General features: G+C 46.6%; 1 protein-coding gene across 1 annotated transcript; it reads right to left on the bottom strand.

Annotated features, from left to right (window-relative positions):
* Positions 1-20,289: 20,289 nt before the first annotated feature.
* On the bottom strand, positions 20,290-22,863 carry LOC131745391 (RNA cytosine C(5)-methyltransferase NSUN2-like). The gene is given in 4 exon segments (XM_059045726.2): positions 20,290-21,137; positions 21,140-21,247; positions 21,468-22,653; positions 22,756-22,863. Coding segments are annotated over 4 exon segments (2,250 nt in total).
* Between the last annotated feature and the right edge of the window lie 512 nt (positions 22,864-23,375).

Genomic DNA, 23,375 nt, shown 5'->3' with positions numbered 1-23,375 from the left:
GCTCAGCTTCACAGGCTGACAGGTACTATTTCCCAGGAGCCTCAGACAGGAGGGCAATGCTATCCTTTATTCAATAAACACTCCTTCTTGCCCCCCTTTTAAATCATTTTACTGATCAATGCCAATTCCAAAAATTGTGTAGCATCTGACTGTGCGGTGAGGTTCATGTCTGATGCCGGTGTCCCTGGCATGATGTGTGAGCTGGCCTCTCCTGGGAGCCCCTGCTGTGTGTTGGGCGCTACCAGCCCTGGAGACAAAAGCATGCAGGGCACAGACCACCGAGAGCTCATGAGAGCCTGGGAGACAGAAGAACAGCTGGAATCCTCCAGAGGGCAGCGGTATGAAAGGCGAGCATGGAGTGGGAGCCGTACCTGTGCTTGAGAGGGAGGCTGTTGAGTCCTCCCCAGCAGGCCTGGAAAAGTGGAGTGGAAGGAGGGAGGCGAGGCAGAAGAGGTGACAAAGGCCACATCACAAAGGGCTTTTGCACGTCAAGCTCAAGACGGGCCTGATATCCCCAGCAGCAGAGCTGGGGTGTAAGAGGAGAGTGAGAGCTGAAAGCGACATGTGGACACAGAGGTTGAGGAAACAAGCCCAGAGTCATGCTTCTGTGTGCCACAGAAAAGTGACCGTGCAGGCCTCGAGGGGCACAAAGGAAGACGAAGGGGCATCAGTGAAAGTAACTTCCAGATGGCCCTGCCTGAGGGACTGCCATGCATCACTCCCAGGCCACAGTGACCTCAGGCCTGCACCTCTGCATCCTCAGCCAGCTGGAACCTCACCTCCTGCAGGAGATGGACCCTGTCTGGGGCCCACTCTGATGTCATTTCTCCGTTGAGTTCTGGAGGCAGTTACCTGGAGCTGGGACCTGGCCCTGCCACTTCACAATGTGATTTTGGGCACCATGCTTAACTTCTCCAAGCCTAGTAATTCTCAGCTGTGAAATGGGGATGATAACAGTATTTGCCCCATGAAGTTAAGAGGGAGATTCAATGGGAGAATGCATAAAAAATGCTTAGCATAGCACCTAGCACATTAAAAAGAAACAATAAAAGATGGCTGCCGCTGATGCTGCTGGAGATACTAAGGTAGGCCGTCAGACTGAGGCCCCGGAGGGGAGTAGCCCTGCCATGGGGACTCCAAGAACACGTGGCACTTGCTCTGAGGTGCCCTTAGCCTCCCTAGGCTCCTCCTCCGAGGTCTGCCCCTGGCCCTCCCCAGACTTCAGCTCCATCTCTCTCCTGTCTTTCCTGGACAGCCTCCTTGAAAGTTGATACACCTGCTGTCCCTCCTCCTTCAGGCTCCTCCAGTGGGGCTTCTGTCCCCACGCACCACACACTACCCTTGCCAAGGCCACCCATGATGGCCATGTGGCACCTTTTAACCTTCATCTCATGGGGCATCTTTGCCACAGTTAGCACTGCTGACCCCACCTTCCCTCCAGAAAACTTTTGCCCTCCCTGACTTCTCACACAGACACACTTGATGGCCCCCTGGTAACCCTCCCTAATCCCATGGTCTTTCTTTCCTCCTCAGAGGAAACCACCACCCTGAGGTCAGTATGGATGATTTCCACACATATTTTTGGAATTTTATCATTTATAGTTGGATTCACAAGCAATAGATTTACAGAAAACATTGCTTTGGGTGTTTTTAAAATGCACATAAATGGAATCAAGCCTCACACATCATAATACCACTTGCTATTTTTTTCAACATTAGTTTCAAGATTTACCCATGTTGACACATGTAGGGTTGGGCTTATTCATTTTTAACTGTGATAGAGTTTTCTCTTGAGTGAATATACCAAAATGTATACATTCTCTCCCATGCTGATCCACATATAGGTTTCCAATTTTTTCACCATCATAGACAGTGCTGCAGTCAACATCTCGTGCACACGTGTGTCATGTGTGTGAATTCCTTAGGGCACATTCCTACCTGTGGTATTGCCATGTCAAAGGGCATGTGCTTTTGCAATTTTGCTAGAGGTGGTCAGTTACTCCCCAAAATTGTGCCAATTTATATTCCCAGGTAGGGAGTGTGAGAGTTCCTGTCTTCCCACATCTGCACTTGGTAATGCCATCTTTTCTTCCCAGTAAAATTGCTATTATTTAACTTGATTGGTTTTTCTATGATTACAAAAGTGGAGCATGCTTGTTATAATAAGTTAGAGTAGTACAAACACGTACAACATAGAAAGTGAAAATCCCAGAATGTTTTCTGTTCATACACTAGCACATAAATAAATGAAAACGTTTGCTGTTTTCCTACAGGGTTGTTTCATTCAATTGTATCATCTCTAAGTAGTTTAAAATGCACATACACACACAAACTTGCTCCTTTTTTATTTTTATTTTTCATTGGTGGCCTGCCAATTGATTTCATTACTTAGCACATAATTTCAGGACCTGGCACATTAAACATTTTCTCCATGTGTAGATGGATTGATTCTTACATGTATAATCACTTTCATTAAGTTTCTTCTTTTCCATGCCCAGAAGAACATAGGCTACCTTCTTTCTTTCTTCCTTTCTTTTCTTTCTTTCATTCTTTCTTTCATTTATTTATTTATATTTGCGTTGTGTCTTCACTGCTGTGCACGGGCTTTCTCTAGTCGTGTTGAGTGGGAGCTACTCTTTGTTTCGGTGCGCAGGCTTCTCATTGCGGTGGCTTCTCTTATTGAGGAGCACAGGCTCTAGGTGCACAGGCTTCAGTAATTGTGGCACGTGGGCTCAGTAGTTGTGGTGCACGGGCTTAGTTGCTCCGTGGCATGTGCGATCTTCCTGGACCAGGGCTCGAACCTGTGTCTCCTGCATTGGCAGGTGGATTCTTAACCACTGCACCGCCAGGGAAGTCCCCATAGGCTACCTTCTACTTGCAAAAGACCAACATTATGATTGAAAACCAAGACATTAATAGGAAAGAGTCTTTGGGAGGGTTGCAAGGGTGGGATGATATACAAGCAAGCGTCCAGGCACCAATGCATCATCAGACAGAGAGCTAGACAGACCCATCCATCCCGCAGGACTGTGATGAACCAGCCTAGCAGTGCCTTTCTTTATAGAAAAAAAAAAAAAAAATCAAAAGTTAATATATTTCAGCAGTCACAGCCTGAATCATCCAGAAAGTTCTCTGTGTCTCTCTTGCTAAGCACCTAACCGAGTTATCTCTTGTCAGAGACAAGCAGCGAACACTCAATCTGCGTGAGGTAAAGACTTGGTCAGAAGCGATTCCCCTGGAGTTCTGTGTTCTCCATCCCTCCCCAACTGAAGCTGTGAGGGTCCCTGCAGCAGACAGGATGGAGGTTAGAGGCTGCACCTCAGGGCTGTAGGTCCTGTGCTGTCATGGGAGCTTTGTTGTGTTTGGGCTGCAGATGGGGTTTTAAAACATTTGAGTCAACGTTTAAAACTTGGGAAAGCTCACATACAGATATGGCTCCCCAGCTCTGGGCAGCGCAGTCAGTCTGCAGAGAACCAGAATCCCCACCAGTCCCTGCTGCCTTGCAGGGCCCACTGCTGTTGATCTTCACGTGGTGACCTGTGACTCCATCAAAAGCAAGAAAACAGTATAAATCAGGAAAGTGGAATGTCTCAAGAAAAGTGGCAGAGAGCATATTTCTCCCTGGAAGTGCAGAATATTTGAACATGTTTAATATTCAGGACAAAGTGTCTTGGTGTCCGAAGGCGTGTTCTTTACCTGCCTGCCTCCCACAAGCAGCTGAGTTTCAGACTCCTGGATTTATGGGAGAGTCTCAGCTGGCTCTCACCCCAAGGCCTGGGGGGCTTTCAGCTCATCATTTGCCTGCTCCGGGCCTCCGGCTCCTTATCCACCCAGCAGGCAGTGTGGCCACAAGCACCCGCCTCTCAGGGGTTGAGTTGCTTTCTGTTTCTCTTCAGACTCTAGTCTTCCAGGTGGTGATAAGACATGAGTTTGGGGTGTTTCAGGTTTGCAGTCACACTTTAGGGAACAACCCCCCCCCCCACTTCCTGTCATGTAAAGGAGTTTCATTTCTCGAGTTGTCAGGAGGGCAGCAGTGTGCAGGGCAGACGTCAGACTGACAAGCAGGTAGCTGAAAGGCTCCCAGGGGTTGAGAGTTGCCTCACCTCTCCCTGGGCCTCCAGGCCTCCCCTCGACTCTCAGCGTGACCTTTGACCCCCAGCTCGGGCATGTCAAGGCCAGAGGTGGGGCAGGTGTGATTCCAGGGCTGCTGCCAGAAAATGGACCCCCACCCAAAGGCTGGTGCCTAAAAAGTTACTGGCTCTGACAGGTGGCCTGAACATGGCCTTGAGTGGGAGGGACCCTGGACCTCCCTGAGAAGCCTCAGCCTTGGGGTGGGCTTTGTTCTTTCTTGAATGGAACTCTGCTCTATGCTACTGGAAAATGCTCTAAATCTGCCTCTGTAATGGGGAAAACTGAGGCATGAGAAGACAAATTATAACTGAAAAAGATGAGTTTCCAGATCCTGGGGGTGATTTTCTACACTGTTCATTTTAGCAATGTCCTGGGCAGTGGAAAGAGATGGCTCGTCTGGGGATGAGATAGATGCAGAAGCCAATAAAGTATTCAAAGGAAGCACAAAAGGCAGTCTGGGCGGGTTTTATTAATTATATTTCTTTTATCCTCACAACAATGGTACGTCAGTAATCCACGCTGAATGTGCCCAATTGACACTAATGATTTCATCCTTTTGTTTCTGTTAAGAAAAGAAAAAAAGCTCTGTCTGCCCAGCTAGTCAGGCCCAGAGTGAGCCTGAGCCCAGCAAGGCCTTGGAAGCCCTCATCTGGGCCTCTCTCCCTGTCATTTGTGTACCCTGGCTCTCCCTGGCAATGCCAACAGCAGTCCCACCTGGCAATGGCCGTTTGCTGTGTTCCCAGCCAGGCCTTGCTCCCACCCTCCTCCATTCTGCTTTGCCATAACCCTACATACAGGTACTCTGACACGGGTAATGAGTCCTCTGGGTGGAGTAACAGGCAGGGTGTGTGTGTGTGTGTGTGTGTGTGTGTGTGTGAGTGTGTGTGAGAGTGTGTGTGTGAGTGTGTGTGTGTGTGTGTGTGTGTGTAGCAGTATTTCAGAGCCAAGGACCCCTCTGGAGGTCCTCAAATCACATTCCTCACTTAAGCATTCTTTTTGCAGAAAGGAAAAAAAAAAAAAGGTTATGGATTGCTTTCCTCCCACAGTCCCTGCATCTTATTACTAAATTTTGTTATGTAGTATAAGTTAGAAAGGGTATGTGTGCTTGGGGCACAGCAGTGACTGAAAGTGTCATCAATCATTTATTTGGCCACGTCTGTTGTCATACTTTCACCTTGGAACCCAGGAGGAGCTGTAAGCAATGGCCTCGAAGAGTTTCCAGTCTTCAGGGTAATAAACCTCAGTGTCCTTCTCTCCTTCTCCTTCCTGTGCTGCCCTGTAATGGGCTGCTGCGCATTTGGCCCAGGAAAGAGGTCCAAGGAAAGCGTGCAGGCGATAAACAATGTTTCCTGTTACAAATGAATGAGACAAATGTGCACACCTGACACCTCTGCCATTGTCTGAATGTAAACTTCATTAGCCCGGATGCGGGGGGTGGTGCACAGACTGTGGGCAACTGTTAATTAAAGCGAGAGCCCCGCATCCGACCCTCACTGGAATACCCCCAAAGGGCTTTCAGAATGGGGTTTGGATGACTCTCCTGCCCTCACTTCACATTGGCATGTGCCCCGCATCCCCACCCCAGGTAGCCCTGGTTTGTGGGAATATCCTAGAAGGGGTCCCAATGTGGCCATATCCACCTGTACCTTGGACAGGGCAGTTGAGGAATTTCCATGCTGGGGGCTTGAGGGTGACCTGCAGCTGAAGCGGGGAGGATGGGTCTGCAACTGCATGTTTGTTGAGGCAGTTTGAGAGGAACTGATGGTGACAATGGAGGGGCCCAGAGCTGCTCCGCTCCCACTCTCCAGCACTGCCAACCTCCTCCCTGCACCTGACTTTCTTCCCTCCAGGCCCCCTCCTCCCAGGCAGTGGGGGCCAATTCCCACAGCTGGCGACCCGGGCCCCTGCTGGCACCCTCAGTGGAGTCCACACTGAGAAGGCCACTGCTGAGGGGTTGCTGATGCTCTGCTGGAGGCCCCCATGTGCTCACTCACCCCGAGCAGCTGCTGGACTCTGGCACACTCTGATGCTATAAAAATATCAGCACTGCCGCCCCAGCTCCTGGAGAAAGTCTCAGCGTGACAGCCTGCAAAGTAATCCTACTTTTGAATTTCATCTACAAATTGTGGTTTCCTCCAAACAAGCTCAAACCTGCACAGATGGCCCCTCACACCAAAAAGTAAAAATAACAAAGCTTGTAATTCTGGGCCTCCCTTTTCCTCTGGGCAGATGTGCTGCCGCACGTTTCAGGAGGCACGCGGCCTGTGTACAGCAGCAAGCCCTCCCCTCCTGGACACTCTCACTCGCCCCTTCTGGCGCGCTGGTGGGGAGCAGTTATGGCCCCTTGGGGTGTGTTCTTGGAAGTGTTTCTGGGGTGTCCGAGCCTTTGGAGTGGGGCAGGGAGGTCCAAGGCGGGGAGTTAGAGTGAAAATTCATCCCTCACCCGACTACCCAAGACTGGCCATATTGCCATCCATGAGACGGTGTGGGGAAACGAGGGTTTGGAGTAAGGCCTCAGGTAAGGTAGTCAGTAACAGTGGGGGCAAGAGGCTGCCATGCATGCCGAAGGCAGGTGGCATGGTGGGAGACAGGAAGCTCTGGGACTCCTGATTTACTGAAATCCCCACCTCCACACCCCAGCAGGCCACAGGAGCTTCGATGACCCATTAATTCTTTCCACCAATGTTTGCTGAGAGCATCTATGCTGGGCCCTGGGGATACATTTATAGACAAGACAGACCCAGAGGGCACAAGCCCAGAGAACACACATTCAAGGTCATCTGTGGGCTGGGTGGCCATAGACCCACTGGTCAGGAAGGCCAGAGCAGGAGGCCAGGAGAGAGACAGAGGAGGTAGGAGCCCCTGCCAGAGACTATGAGAGACACTTGTAGACTGGGTCCAGTGTGACCCAGCACCCCCAAGGCTCACACTTCTTTCTCACTCAGAAATGGGGGCTGCGGTCTTGGCTCCACCAGAGGGTCATATGACAGAAAGATATTCAGTGGCAAGTGAAGCACAATTCAAACTGCCTGGAGAAAAAAGAAATTCTTGGATACAGGCGTCTGGATAGTCCAGGGACGTATCTAGCCTCAGGCACGGGTGTTTGCATGCTGTCCTCAAGAATCTATCTCCCTTGCTCAGCTCAGCTTTGTTCTTTGCCGACCTCATCCTCCATGTGGCATCTGCTGGTATCTCCAAGCTGATATTCCTACCAGTAAGCCCCTCCTCAATCTCTAGCCAAGGTCCTGGGGATGATTCTCATTGGTCCAGTGTGGGTCACATGTCTGTCCCTTCTCTAATCACTGGAGGAGGGTGCACTGCCAGGAGGATGCAGTGCTCTGACTAGCCAGGCAGGAGCCAGCCGGGTTGGAATCAGTCCCATCTGAACTACCTGGTTTCACAGAAAGGGTGAAGGGATGCTGGTCTGGAGAAAGCAGCAAATACAGAAACAAACAACAATGAAACCGTCCCCAAAGATGGTTGACAGCAAAGATGTGAGCATGCTCTGAATCAGCTACAAAAATCCTGCTTCCAACAGGGTTCTTCTTACTGCAGGTGTGTGGCCACTGTCATTCATCCCTTCACCGTCCCTGACTCCACAGTGCTGGCGTCTGTGCCAGGCCCGGGATGCAGGGAAGGTTCTGGACACCCCTGTGGGGAAGCCTTCCCCAATACCTGGCCTCAGGGGTAGGAGCAGCCCAACACTGAAGTCTTCTTCACCCTCAAACCCTGCAATTTTCCTCTCTGGTATCTGCTAGGTTTTCTTGTGTTTTGCTTCCATCTTCCTTTTCCTTAGACCAGCTCATGAGATCCCGCATCTAGCCTGGAGGAAAAAAGACAGAGATCAGGAGGGTCCTCGCTAGCCAAAGCCCCAAGCCTGGGGCTCTCACCCACAAAGCCTCTATCTGTCACCCAGAAGACCACTGTGCATAGATTTGCTCTCCTTAGTAGAATAAGGGTCCGAGTCCAACATCCCACTGCAGTTCAGGGAGGCTCTGTCAGAACAGGTATGACCAAACATGTGTGGCCCTTGGTCCAAGGATGGGGGTGGGGCAAAGCAAGTGGCATTATCAGAGAAAGACATGCTGAGACCGGCTAGTAGGTAAGTAAGCTGGGAGGAGGCAAATAGAAGGGTTCAGCTTCTGGGCCACCACACAGCCTTGTGTCATTGTCCCCAGTGTCTCAGGGAATGCACCTGGGCAAGTCGTTGTTTGACGGTGCATTCACAGTCACTTCCTTAAAACAGATCTTTAGGGAAGAACTGGCGTCAGGGATTGACTGGGCTCGGATTCAGACAGCAGGAAAGCAAAGTTCTCAGTCTTGGCCTGAGGGCTCCCAGCAGTGTGCACGGCACTGTTGTAAAGGCTCTGGTTTAGTCATTTAATTCTCCCACAACCCCATTTCAGAGAAGAGCAAACAGATACAGGGAGATTCAGCAACTTGCCCAAGGTCATTGGGGGGAGGGGGGGGTCAGGGTCTGATTTCGGGGTCAACGGCTGGTTTCAGGGTCCGTGGCTGCACTGCATGAGAAGCCCGGGCCTGGTTAAGGGTTGGGGCCCAGGTATCTGCTCTCGGGGACTGCGAGGACTGCGGGCCCTATGGCGGACCCGGCCGCACGTGCCTCGGAAGAGCGCTCGTTAGCCCCCTGGAGCCGGGCAGCCTAGCTTCTGTGCCCGGGACACGCTCTTCTAGGAATCCTGTGCACTCTGCTCGCCCCTCCCAGGCACCCCGGCCCCAGGCGGCCGCCGACTCCGAGTGCTGCACTTCCAGGTCATGCTGCGCAGACGGAGTAGCAGGAAGAGAGGTGAAACCGAGGAGGAAGAGGAGAGAGGAGGGAGGAATGCCTCAGTGGAAGTCGGCTCCGGGTAGGAGCGCTGAGTGCTCTGCACGCCGCTGCAGGGGGCGCTGACGACCCCCGGCCCCGGGAAGAGACGGGTGGGCCGGGAGGCGGGCTAGAGGTCCCGGCCAGCTCCATCCCCCGACCCCGACACCCTGGCGGAAGCTATCATGACGACTTGCTGCGCGCCGCCTCTTGAGCGTCCTCTGGAGGCGGGCACCACTACTACCTCACCGTACAAACTGGGAATCTTAGGCTTCGCTGAGAGTCCCAGGCCAGGCCAGCCCCAAGGGGCGGGAACAGGACGCCAGGAGCAGGATCCCAGCCCTACACAAAAGAGGCTGCGTCGGGACTCTGGCCACACGTCTTTGGAAAAGTTTCTTAGCCTCTGAGGGCTCCGCTTTCCCCATCTGTGAAATAGGATGGCGCCCACCTCACCGAGTTATCAAAGGTTTATTACGTCCCTTAGGCCAGAGCCTGACACTGCCGAGCCGACTCAGTGTTTGCCATTGCTAGCAGGGTTTTAGCTAAATGGGAGGAACTGAGCATCAGTGGGGCGCCCGCAGGACTGGGCCTGGCCGCTGCCTCCCAGCCCGCCGGCCGCGCGCTGCCGCAGCCGACGAGTCTCCCTCGGCGAACAGCTAGCTAACACCGCCTTCAGGGCTCAGGCTGTTCTCCACGTGCGGCGTGTTTACTCACGTGATGCCGACACGCCCACCGTCCCAGGGCTCCGCCCCAGCCCCGCCCCTCCTCGCCTCGCCTCGCCCCTCTGCGGCTATTGGCTCTCGGCTGAAAGCTGTCGGCTGCGGCTGCTCGGCGCTGGCTGCGCGGAGCGAGACCTCGCGCCGCCCCGACGCCTGCCCAGCAGACTGAGCAGGTCGTTCACTCCTTAGGCAGCCTAGGCTCGGGCACTGCGCTGGATCCGCGCCTCAATGGGGCGAGCAAGGGGTCTGCTCCAACGCAGAGGGTCTGCGGGGTGCGCCCGCGGAAGGGGTGGGGCCGAAGCGGCTGGGGGCGGGCCCATGGGCGGGGGCCCTTCAGAGTGAGCCCAGCGGAAGGGGCGGGCCCAGGGCGGCTGGGGGCGGGATCGTGGGCGGGGCCCTTCCTGCGCAGGCGCTCCGCAAGGTCGGGCCCGGGGCGTGGTCGTCCCGGGTGCGCGGCGGGCGTTTTCGGTGCTGTGCAGCCACAGCGTGCCGGAACTGCTGGGGGCCCTTGTGTGTTCGCGGTTTGCTAGACTCTGCTACCGAGAGACAGAACCTGATGAAGCTCGGTCATTCGCGGAAGGGCACATTCACTCCCAGATTCTTCTACAGTTTCAACAGAGCCTCTCCCTCCTCCCTGGTTTTGTCCCCTTGACTTTCTCAGGCGCCCTTCCTGCTGTCTCCTCCGCGTCCTCTGCCCCTCCAGTGCTGATGTTGCACAGGGCTCTGGCCACAGAACCCTTGGCTTCTAGGCTGACCCTGGGAGATCTGGTCCACTGTCTGGTATTAACTCCCACCTCTGTGCGTATAATCCTGATAGTTCTACCAGTAGCTAACACATGTGTGTTTGGGCACTTTTCTACGCGCTTTGTGAACATTCACTAATACCACTTGGACACATTACACCTAAATCTTTGTCTCCCAGTCCAGACTATTGCCCTCAGCTCCATATCCTTCCGTCCAGATGCCCGCTGGACCCCTCACTAGGTGTTCCACAGGCCCCTCTGAGCAAACACATCTGAAGTGGAACCCATCTTGCCCCAAATCTGTTTCTCCCCAGATCTCCCCCTCGGTGAATAACATCACCATTACCCCAGCCACCAAACAGGGCTTGAGTTCGGTTTTTCCTTTTTTTCTTTTACTTAGATTTCACATATAAGGGATCTCATACAGTATTTGTCATTCTCTGTCTGACTTATCGCACTTAGCCTAATGTCCTTAAGGTCCATCCATTCTGTCAAATATCTTATTATTGTGAAACCATCCTCAACATAGAAAACTAGAGAATGAACAGGCTAATTAACCTAATAAAAAAATTGAACAAAGGTAACTTTATAAGATCAGAATATAAAGTCAATAATGGGAACCTTGGCAATAATACATTTCTTGAAAAAGTAATACAAATAAGATAACTTGCATGATACTGAAGTATAGGAATTCACCTAACAAAAAATGTGCAAGATCTTTAGGGGGCTAACTCTAAAATTCAAATATATCGATTTTTTAAAGGGACTTGAATACATAGATAAATAATGGGACAACATCTTAACCTTGAAAGAATGTAAAACCCCCACCAAGTGATCTATATATTCAATGCAATTCCAGTAAAAAATTCCAGCCTGATTGTATTGGAACTTGGGAAACTGATTCTACAATGTATATGGAAGAATTAAGGTCCATGATATGCTAAAACAATTTTGAAAAAGAAGAACAAAGGGAAGGTCTTGCTCTATAGGCATTAAAACAGATTACAAGACCATAGTAATTAAAATATTGGGATATTGGTACAGAAACAAATAAATGAATGGAATAGTTTGGAAAGCCCAGAATAAATTCATTTATAAAGGTTGGTATGTGATAGAGAAAAAATTACAAATGATTAGAGAAAGTCTAGATTATTTAGTAAGTGACTCTGGGAATATTGATTTTTTTATAATGGAGAAAAAAATAAAATTGGATCCCTACCTCAGACCTTCTACATAAACTCTAAATCGATTAAATAATTATTAAAGGTGAGAATATAATGCTAATAAACTAGAACATAGGATAAAATCTCTGTGATAGGAAAGGATTTATCATTACCTCAATGGATTTGATGACACCAAATGGAAACAACATGGAAAATGTTGCTCTACTATAGATAAAATCAACATACAGGTGACAAGTTAGGAGAAGGTATTCTTCATGCTTTAAACCAACATATCTATATTCTAGGCTATAACTAGAATAATTAAGGAACTCCTGAAAATCAGTCCAAAAAAAAATAAAGGAAACGTAATTTTTAAAAAATGGGCAAAAGATATGTATAGGCTGTTCCCAGGAGAAATCAGAATGGCTAAGGTATACAAAAGAGGAGAGGTATCCTCACTGGTGATCAGAGAAAGGCAAAGTAAAGGAATGAGGTGCCACATTACCCCAGCCCACTGACACGACTCAGCGAGTCAGATGGTATGAAGTGCTGGCATGGAGGGATAGGAGAGCGTGTGACAGGTGCAGTGAAATTAAATATGCATGTATATTTGCAGAGCTCAGACTAGGGTGACGGAAGTGAGGCCCTCACTGTCAGGGCAGACCTCCACTCGCATGGAGGTCCCTATGCACTCTGAGCGCCTCACTGCCTCCCTCTGGTCCTGGCCTTGTACCTGGGGACTCAACAGTTCCACTCTTGCATATGTACCTAGAGAAACTTCCTCAGGCCCACAGGAAAAGGCATTCCAGTTCGTTTATGACAGCAGCTATGTAGGTATCTCCCACGAGGGAACTGGACAAGTAATATTTGGTAAGTGAAGATAATGACAGGGTCTTTTGTGGTGAACAAAGATTGCCCAGCTCTTGGCCTCTGGGGAGGAGGGTGGAAACCTGGTGAATAAAACTGAGAGCAAGGCAAAAGGACTTCCATCCACATTTTGTCTGGGAGGGTTTGTAGGTTTCTGAGCCTTTGTCACTGATCCTCCCGCCCCCTCCACCAAGAGGTGCATTTGGACTTGGCAGGGAAGAGCGAAAGTTGGAAGATGCCCTGAGGTTACCTGTGAAGGGTTAGGCATATTTTCACTGTCACATAAAGAAACAGAGACCAGAAGTTTCAAGATCTGGCTCCTGTGTCAAGGCAGAAAGGATTTAGAGAGTAAAGCTTGGACTCTGGAGTTTACACACATAGGGTTTAATCCCTTTTTAACTTCCTATAGATGTGAATTTGGGCAGGAAACCCAGCACAGTGAACTTCAGTTTTCTTTCCAGTGAGATGGGAGTAAAAATAAGGCTTAACACAGAGAGTTAACATGAGGAGTCAAAGGAGAGAAGATATCTGAAACCAGTTCTCTCCTTCCCTGTCTGTTTTTCAAACAGCATGGACAATTAAGGATTCTTTAGGAGTTTTTGCACACTTTTCTAATCTTCAGATAGCAGTCTGGAGGTCTTTCAGGAGAAGCTCAGGGCCAGGGAATGCAGCTCAGTGGGTGGCAAATGGAATCATCCGTCAGATTCAGATATTTCCATCCCAAACTTTCCAGACTTCAGGCTGTAGGTTAGAACCAACACCGCTTTGAATATTGCTCAGCTCTGGAAGCATTGGAACAGCCCCCTGTGGGAGGTGGTCTCCTTACCCCAGTCCACAACTCTGACAACTCTCATTTCAAAGAGAGAGAACTGCATTTTCTTTATTTAATGTGAAATGATTTTGTATTTAAATGAGAAATAGAGCCACATTGAAAAATAATAATATCAATAAAAACTGTAATAATCAGCACCACCCTATCCCAACTGTTGTTAGCATCTGTGGTGTAGATCTGCTGTTTCTCCTTTTAGCCTCCTTTCCTCCTGGTAACAGTTTCCTATTTTCTACTGGGGAACCAATCCTCCTGTTCTCAGACTGTGGGATTTGAGTTGGGTTCAGTCCAGATCAGCTCTGCAGGACCAGTACAGAATGAAAATGCAAGGCCACTTGTTCAAAAATTATTAAGAATTTCAAGATGCTACAGCAGAGCATTAAACCGAGATAAGGGCCCTATGAGGCTGCACCCTTGAAACCAGCCCTGGGTGGGTGCATGACTCAGGTTTTGCCAATGAAATTCAAAACTTTTGCCAGAAAGAGGCTCTCACTTTTTGCTTAGATTACTAGATCAGTAAAAAAATAAACGTGAAGTTGTTGACTTCCACCGCAGAGGGCGTGGGTTCGATCATCCCTAGTCAGGGAACTAAGATCCTGCATGCGGCGTGGTGCGGGCAAAAAAACCAGACAAGCAAACAAAAAACATACATATGTTACTCTAATTTTTTTAAAATAAATAGACTTGAAAATGAAGAGAGAAAAACCAACAACCTAAGGGCCCATTCTTGGGTAAATCAAACCAACTCTCTGTACATGTATAGCATGGAGCTCCATGCAACAGTTAAAACAAACTAAAAGCACAGCTGTGCATAAGGAAGGGAGGTCCTTATACCTATGGCTTTTCTTTAGGACTGACTATGAAGGGCGCAGACAGATGGGCTGAAACTTGAGGGGGATGTGGAGCTGAGCTACAAGCTGAGCTCAAAGAACTTTTAAAGGCTTCTGGGCTTAGGAACTGTCCAGAGTCCCTGGGAGTCTGCAGTCCCATCAAGAATCAGGATTGTCATTTATCTGGTGGCAAGAAGGTTCACAGGTGCTTGCCGAAGTCTGCCTAAATGGGCAGATCCAGGCAATCACTGATTCATTTTGTGCCCTTGTAAATCAGCTTTGTATTTTTTAGTTTTATGTAAATCACCTACACTACATACTTTGTGTCTGGCTTCTTTCACTCAGCAAAAAGTCTGAGAGTCATCTGTTGTTGCATGTAGCAGTAGTTCTTTCCTTTGTCTCGCTGAATGTTATGCCATTGGATGGTTATATTACAATTTGTTTATCTGCTCACCCACTGATGGACGTTTGGCTGTATTCAGTTTGGGGCTATTGTGAATAAAACTGCTATGGGCATTCATGTAGAAGTCTATGTTTTCATTTCTCTTGGAAATTTCTGGAATGGGATTGGTGGATTGTATTGTAAGTATATATTTAATCTTATGTTTAACTGACACTGTGTTTTCCAAAGTAGTTGTACCATTTTGCACTCCCACCAGCAGTATATGAGAGTTCCAGCTCCTTCATATCCTCACCAACACTTGGTATTGGCAGTCTTTTTAATTTTAGCCATTCTAGTGAGTGTGTAGTAGTTTGCTATTATGGATTTCATTTGCATTTCCTTCGTAAGCAGAGCATCTTTTCATGTGCTTTGTGGCCATGGCCATTTGTATATTTTCTTTTGTGAACTGACTGTTTAAATCTTTCCCTAGTTATAATTAATTCATTAATTAATTGAAGTATAATTGAGTTATAATATTATATTAATTTCAGGTGTACTTCACTGTGATTCAATATTTTAGTACATTACAAAATGATTGCCATGATAAATTTAGTTACTATCATCATACAAAATTATTACAATATTATTGACTGTATTTCCTATGCTGCACATTACATCCCCACCCCTAGTTTTAAATTGGGTGATTTGTCCTCTTATTATTGAGTTGTAAAAGTTCTTATGTATTTGAGATAAAGTCCTACATCAGATATATGTATTGACAATATTTTCTGTCAGTCTGTGCCCTGCCTTTTCATTTTCTTAAAAATAAATTTCAAAGGGTAGGTTTTAATTTTCATGAAGTGTAAGTTTACCATTTTTTTTAATGGTTCATGTTTTTTTGAGACATTAAAATTTTTTTTGCCTACCCCGAAGTCACAAATATTTTATCCTATATTTTCTTCTAGTGGTTTTATAGTTTTTATCTTCAGGTCTATGAACTACTTTGATTTAATTTTGTGTGATATAAAGTAAGAATCAAGGTTTGGGTTTTTTTCTATATGATCTCCTGTTATTCTAGCATCATTTGTTGAAGAGACTATTCTTTCCCCATTGAATCACCTTGGAATATTTGTCAAAAGTCTATTGGCTATATATATGTGGATTTATTTCTATACTCTATTCTATTCTATTAATCTTATATTTCTATCCATACCAATACCATACTATCTTGACCACTGTAACTTTATAATAAGTCATGAAATCAGGTAGTGAAAGTTCTCCAAATTTGTTTATCTTTTATTTTTAATTGCTTTAGCCATTTCAAGTCTTTTGCATTTCTTTATAAACTTTAAAATCAGATTGCCATTTACTACAGAAAAAGCCAGCTGTGTGATAGGTTGGGATTGCATTGAACCTATAGATCAATTTTGAAAGAATTGTTGTCTGAACAATACTGAGTGTTTCAGTTTATGAACATGATGTATCTCTCCATTTACTTAGGTCTTTTTTTTTCAAATTTCTTTCAAAAATGTTTTATGTATTTAAGCATACAAACCTTAAACATATTTTGTTAGATTCCTCCCTAAGTATTTCACTTCTTAAATGCCATCTTAAATGATATTGACTATAAAATTACAGTTTCTATTTTTTTGTATATTTTTAGGGGTTTTCTACATAGACAATTATGTCTTCTGTGAATAAAGTTAGTTTTAGATCTTCCTTTCCAGTTTGATGCCTTTTATTTCTTTCCCTGTCTCATTTCATTGGCCAGACTTCCAGTGCAGTGTTGAATCTGAGTAGTAAGTGGGGACTTCTCTGCTTTCTTCCTGATCTTAGGAGGAAAGTACTCATTTTTTTCCCATTAAGATGATGTTAGACATAGGCTTTTCAAAGATCCTGTTATCAGACTGAGGAAGTTCCTTTCTATTCCTTGTTTGTTAAGTTTGTTTTATTTTTAAATTATTAATATGCATTGAATTTTTCAAATGCATTTTCTGCATCCATTGAGATGGCCATGTGGCATTTGTCTTTTATTTGGTTATAATGATTTTTTTCATTTTAAACAAACCTAGAATTCCTGAGATAAAGCCCACTTTTCTGTATTTCTAGATTTGATATACTTAAATTTTGTTATGAGTTTTTATACCTATGTTCAGAAGAGTTTTTTTTCACATCTTTATTGGAGAATAAATGCTTTACAATGTTGTGTTAGTTTCTGATGTACAACAAAGTGAATCAACTATATGTATACATATATCCCCATATCCCCTCCCTCTTGAACCTCCCTCCCACCCTCCCTATCCCATACCTCTAGGTCATCACAAAGCACGGAGCTGATCTCCCTGTGCTATGCAGCAGCTTACCACTAGGCTTCCATTTTACATTTGGTAGTGTATATATGACAATGCTACTCTCTCACTTCATCCCAGCTTCCCCTTCCCCCACTCCGTGCCCTCGAGTCCATTCTCTACAGCTGCATCTTTATTCCTGCCCTGCCACTAGGTTCATCACACCACTTTTTAAAATTCTGTATATATGCATTAACATATGGTATTTGTTTTTCTCTTTCTGACTTACTTCACTCTGTATGACAGATTCTAGGTCCATCCACCTCACTACAAATAACTTAATTTCGTTCCTTTTTATGGCTGAGTAAAATTCCATTGTATATATATGCCACATCTTCTTTATCCATTCATCTGTTCACGGACATTTAGGTTGATTCAATGTCCTGGCTATTGTAACTAGTGCTGCAATGAACATTGAGGTACATGTATCTTTTTGAATTATGGTTTTCTCAGGGTATATGCCCAGTAGTGGGATTGCTGGGTCGTATGGTAGTTCTATTTTTAGTTTTTTAGGGAACCTCCATACTGTTCTCCATAGTGGCTGTATCAATTTACTTTCCCACAAACAGTGCAGGAGGGTTCCCTTTTCCAGGAGAGATATTAGTTTGATATGTTGTGTGTGTGTGCATGTGTGTGTGTGTGTGTGTGTGTGTGTATGTGAGAGAGAGAGAGAATGGGAGAGAAAGAGTTTCCTTGTAATGTTGTCTTGCAATACTGGCCTTATAAAATGACTTGGGAAGTGTAGCTTCCTATTTTATTTTTGGAAAGAGTTTCTGTAGGTTGGCATAATTTCTTTTGTAATGTTCCATAAAATTCACTAGGAAAGCTGTCTGAAACTAGAATTTTCTTTGTGGGAAGGATTTTAATTCAAATTCAAGTTTTAAAATAGATATAGCATTATTTAGATTTGCTCTGTCTTCTTGAGTCACCTTTGGTAATTTGTGTCTTTTAAAGAATTGCTCTAATTCATCTAAGTTGTCGAAGTTATTGGAATAACGTTGTTCAAAATAATCCTTTATCCTTTTAATGTCTGTAGGATATGTGGTGATGTTTTATCTTTCATTCCTGATATTGATCATTTATGTCTTCTCTTACTTTTTTTTTAGTCTAACAGTTTATCATGTTTTTCATCATTTCAAGGAAAAAGCTAGTTTCATTAATTTTAATCTATTGTTGTCTTCTTCTTCTTCTTTTTTTTTTTTTTTGCCATGCCTTGAAGCTTGCAGGATCGCAGTTCCCCGAACAGGGAGTGAACCCGGGTCATGGCAGTGAAAACCCAGAATCCTAACCTCTAGGCCACAGGGAACTCCCTGTTGTCTATTTTCTACTTCATTTATGTCTATTTTTATCTTTATTATTTTTTCCTTCTACTTATTTTAGGTTAAATGTTCTATTCTTTTTCTAACTTCTTATAGTGGCAGCATTTATAATTGATGTTAGACCTTTATGTTCTAAAGTAAGCATGTAGGACTTCCCTGCTGGCACAGTGGTTAAGAATCCTCCTGTCAATGCAGGAGACACAGGTTCGAGCCCTGGTCCAGGAAGATTCCACGTGCCACGGAGCAACTAAACCCATGCGCCACAACTACTGAGACTGTGTGTCACAACAACTGAAGCCCATGCACGTAGAGCCCATGTGCCACAACAAGAGAAGCCACTGCAATGAGAAGCCCGCACACCACAATGAAGAGTAGCCCCAGCTCACCGCAACTAGAGAAAGCCTGTGTGCAGCAACGAAAACCCAACACAGCCAAAAATTTTAAAAATAACAAAACAAAACAAAACTTGCAAGTGTGCTTGCAACACCTTAAAATAAATAAATAAATAAAATAAAGTTAGCATTTAAAGCTATGTTTCCCTCAAAGTATTGCTTTAGCTGCATCCCATAAATTTTGATAGTCTTCTTTTGCCTTTGTGTTCAGTTCAAAAATGTTTTCAATATCTCTTGTGATTTCTTCTTGATCTATTAGAAATAATTTATTTATTCAGAAGTATTTTATTTAATTTCCAAATATTTGGACATTTTCAAGATATGTTTTTGTTGCTGATTGCTAATTTAATTCCGTGTGGTCAGTGAATATACTCTCTTGCTTTCAATCCTTTTAAACTTGTTGAGACTTGCTTTATGGCTCATCACATTGTCTATCTTATTGAACATTCTATGTGCAATTAAAAGGACTGTGTATTCTGCTGTTGTGTGCATTTTTCTATAAACGTCAATTAGTTCAAGTTATTTGATGGTATTATTCAAGTCTTCTATATTCTTATTTTCTACTTATTCTATTAACCACTGAGAGAGGAGTATTGAAGTCTCCAACTGTAAGTGGATTTTTCTATTTCTCCTGAAAGTTTTTCAGTTTTGGTTTTATGGGCTTTGTAGCTCTCTTATTAGATGCATATATATTTATAATTTTTATATGATAAAATAATCCTTTTATCATGATTAACTGTGTGTGATGATTAGCCCTGACAATATTCCTTACCCTGAATTTTACTTTGTCTGATATTAATGTACCCATCCCAGCTTTCTTGTGATAAGCTTTGTGTGGCATGTCCTTTTCTATCCTTATATTTTAGCAAACAAATGATTAAAGTTTTTTTTTTTTTCTGGACAACATTTATTTGGATTTTTCTTTTTTTTTATTGTGAGAAAGTTTATTTTACCTTTTATTACAAAGGCACAGAAGTCATCTGAGACCTCAGATATTAACCCCACTGCGTATTAATGTCACACTAATGGGCAACTTAATACAATTATTCAAGCTGATAGTACAGTTTTCCAACAATCCACATGTAGTTACAGATTCTCTCTAAAAAAAAATGCCTAAAAGAAGCATTAGGCCTTAAGACCAGTATAAGCAGGGCTTCCCTGGTGGCGCAGTGGTTGAGAATCCGCCTGCCGATGCAGGGGACACAGGTTCGTGCCCCAGTCCGGGAAGATCCCACATGCTGCGGAGCTGCCGCGGAGCGGCTGGGCCCGTGAGCCATGGTCACTGAGCCTGCGCGTCTGGAACCTGTGTTCCGCGGCGGAGGGGCCGCGGCAGTGAGAGGCCCAAGTACCGCAAAAAAAAAAAAAAAAAGACCAATATAGGCATAACAAAAAAGGGACCTGAAATTTTCTGCCAGGGCAGTTATATTTCTTGGTAGAATAAGACTTTAACAATGAAAGTCTGTTACCAGCAACAGGCATACTGGACCCAACTTTGCCAAAGAAGTGGGGAAATTCTAGCAAGCTGAAAAAATACCTTCCATACGCTCCATGTGAAAGGAGTCCGGGGGGATCATTCACAGACCTAACCTTCCGTCACTTCCCAGTCTTTACAGACGTGTGCCTCACCGGTCAGAAGTAGTTCTGGGTTTCGTCTCAGTGGCGATGCAGAGGTGGAGGTCCCTGCAGCCAGCAGGGGTGGGCCGGGCCGCCGGGTCACTGCCTGTGGTGGCATCCGGCCAGCCGGCTACTCTGCCCCTTGCTCTGCACCCACCTTGTCCTCCGGAGCCCCAGGGCTGGCTGCACTCTCGCTCGTCGGAACAGCCCCCTCTTTCTTCTTTTCTACCAACACTTCCAGCCCCATCATTCTGCGATAGTGAAGCCGTTCGTTCTTTGGCACAAAAGTTCGAATTGAGGCCTTTCCCCGCCATCCACACAACACGATGGGGCACTGGAGCGTGTCCGGTTTCATGCGGTCCGGTTCGTACTTCAGGACAACGCTGCCCTTGGCCATGTCCTTGACTTGGACGTATGCTTCACTGCTGAGTTTTCTAAAAAATGGATTTTCCTGGGTTAACAGAATTCTAACATCTTCCATCGAGACGGTGATAATTCTTGAATTAATAAATGGATACAACGTATATATTCCCTACTGCGACAACCTGAAAGCACAGTCGAACTCTTCACTGCTGTTATTTCGACACCAAACTTTAACCCCAGTGTTAATAACCTTCACCCTCTCACTGTTGTTCAGCAGCACGTTTCTCAGCTCCTTGGACACCATGTAGAGCTGCCTTCTCTTCCCCTCCACGGTTCGAGTTAACAAATTCATCTTTGGGAAGGAAGGGCCCAAAGCATAAAATTTCTGGATAGTTGGAAATAAGAGGTCGTCTTCAGGAATAAATACAAACGGATCTTCTTTAAATCCAAATAACTTCATTTTCTTAGATGGAGGAGGACCACACACACCATCTTTCTTATTTCCATTAGTCTCTAAATTCTCAGCTCTTTCAGTTGCTTCTGTGTCGCTAACACCAGTGGCCAGTTTACTCTCCAGCTTCAAGGGGTGGGAAACGCTCCTTCCCATGGGATCTGCGGTCCCAGCTGCACAGGCCCCCGCGGCTCTGCAGACTCACCCTGCAGCTTTGGGGGACATTTATTCCATGGCATTGAAGACTTTTTTACTAATACTACCACGAAGAACCCTCCAGTGTTTTTTTTGTTTTGTTTTTTTGTTTTTTTGGTTTTTTTTGTGGTACGCGGGCCTCTCACTGTTGTGGCGTCTCCCGTTGCGGAGCACAGGCTCCGGACGCGCAGGCTCAGCGGCCATGGCTCACGGGCCCAGCCGCTCCGCGGCACGTGGGATCTTCCCGGACTGGGGCACGAACCTGTGTCCCCTGCATTGGCAGGCAGATTCTCAACCACTGCGCCACCAGGGAAGCCCCCCTCCAGTGTTTTGATGATGTGGTGATATCCTAAGACACTGCTCTAGGTGCATCGCCTGTGACTTCTCGGGGTCCTTTGGGGGGAACATGGTAGGTCAAATTTGGGTGTGTCTGCTGTGCGAAACATCATCGCACGCTGCAAACCACTGCCCATCCTTCATCATCACCTTCCACTGTGTGAGTCCAGGAATCCACTTTAGTCCTGGCAACTCAGAGGACACATCAGCAAGTTCCAAGGCACCTTCACTCTTTTCCAGTAGAGATGCTATGACTGCTTCATCTTCAGTGGGGTTTAGTGAACACGTAGAATACACCATCCTGCTGCCTTTCACTAGCTGTTCAGCGCCCCGAGTTGCAATCTGCAGCTGTAAACCATACAGCTTCAAGCTGTTTAAGGTGCTCCACTTTTTCCAGACGTCAATGTTTTTTCTCATAGTGCCATCTCCACTGCAAGGGACGTCACATAACATGCGGTCATAGAAGACAATCTCCTTCTTCCCGTTCACAACCATCTGGAGGCGAGGGATGCAGGACGCATCGTGGTTGACCACCATGATGCAGGGACTGCTCAGCCGCTTGGCCTGATGCACAAGCAGGTAACAGCGCTTGTCGTCCACGTCATTCGCGATGACAAACCCCTCTGGGAAAGGTACGCTCATGTCGGCATGCAGCATTTCGATTAGCTCTGTGGTCTTTGATCCAGGTGCTGCGCACGTATCTAAAATCTTCTGGTGAGGTTGAGCATTAAGCAACAGTGGTGGAATCATGCTAACGGCTTCTTGATGACTGATGTTTCCAGATTCAGTTTTGCTAACCGGAAACTGGTGAAACTTTTCCAATTGTGAAGACTTTCTCAAGATTTTTCGACTTAAGTTTGTGTGCCAGGCAAGTTCTTCAGGATACCAGCTCAGGGGCTGCGGAACTTCAACTTTCTGCCCGTCCACCTCCAGGTCCTCCAGTTCCTTGAAATACTTGTTCTTTAAGCAATGGAGCCTCTCTTTTGCATGGCTTTTGTAACCCGTAATTCTTAAAGTGGCCGGGAGAGGCTCCCTGAGAGCCTCCATGAACTGGTCCCACTCGCCTGCGGGCACGATCTTGAGCTCCTGATAGTAGTGCTCGAACAGTCTGTTCTCCTTGACGATCTCGGGGTACCTGCCTTCCCAGCCCTGAGGAATAAGAGGGACGTGTGCTCAGGGCCAGGGAGCCCCCCCTTTGCTGCCTCGCAGGCCTGGGGATTGGGGAGGACCCCGCGGGCCCCTGGCTCCTACCGCCCCACTGCGCTTCCTGCCGTCCTCGGTGCCGTCCTCCGTGCTCCCGGGTTGCTGCTGCTGCTGCAGCTGCTGCTGGAGCCGCCGGCCCCGCGACCGCCGCCCCATGGCCCACGCGGCAGCACAGGCCGCAGGCACACAGTGAGCCGCCACCCTCGGCCACGAGCACTTCCAGGCTGCAGCTCAAGGACCCCGCGGGTCTCTGGACTTTTTTTTTTTTTTTTTGCGGTACGCGGGCCTCTCACTGTTGTGGCCTCTCGCGTTGCGGAGCACAGGTTCCGGACGCGCAGGCGCAGCGGCCACGGCTCACGGGCCCAGCCGCTCCGCGGCATGTGGGATCCTCCCGGACCAGGACATGAACCTGCGTCCCCTGCATGCGCAGGCGGACTCTCAACCACTGCGCCACCAGGGAAGCCCTGGACTTTGTTTTTTCATCCAGTCTGACAAACTCTTTTAATTTAGAGAGTTTAGACCATTTACATTTAGTGAAATTATTGATGAATTTGAGTTGGAATTTACCATATTACTGTCCGTTTTTGTTTGTCCCACCTATTTTGGGGTCCTCTTTTCCTTCTTTTTCTTGGCTTAAGTGAGGATTTAAAAAATATTTTTATTTAATC

The sequence above is a fragment of the Kogia breviceps genome, chromosome 18, assembly GCF_026419965.1.
Source record: "Kogia breviceps isolate mKogBre1 chromosome 18, mKogBre1 haplotype 1, whole genome shotgun sequence".
In the NCBI taxonomy this organism is placed as follows: Eukaryota; Metazoa; Chordata; class Mammalia; order Artiodactyla; family Physeteridae; genus Kogia; species Kogia breviceps.
The sequence above is the reverse complement of the archived record's forward strand: the minus strand, read 5'-3'. Positions and strand labels throughout refer to the sequence as shown.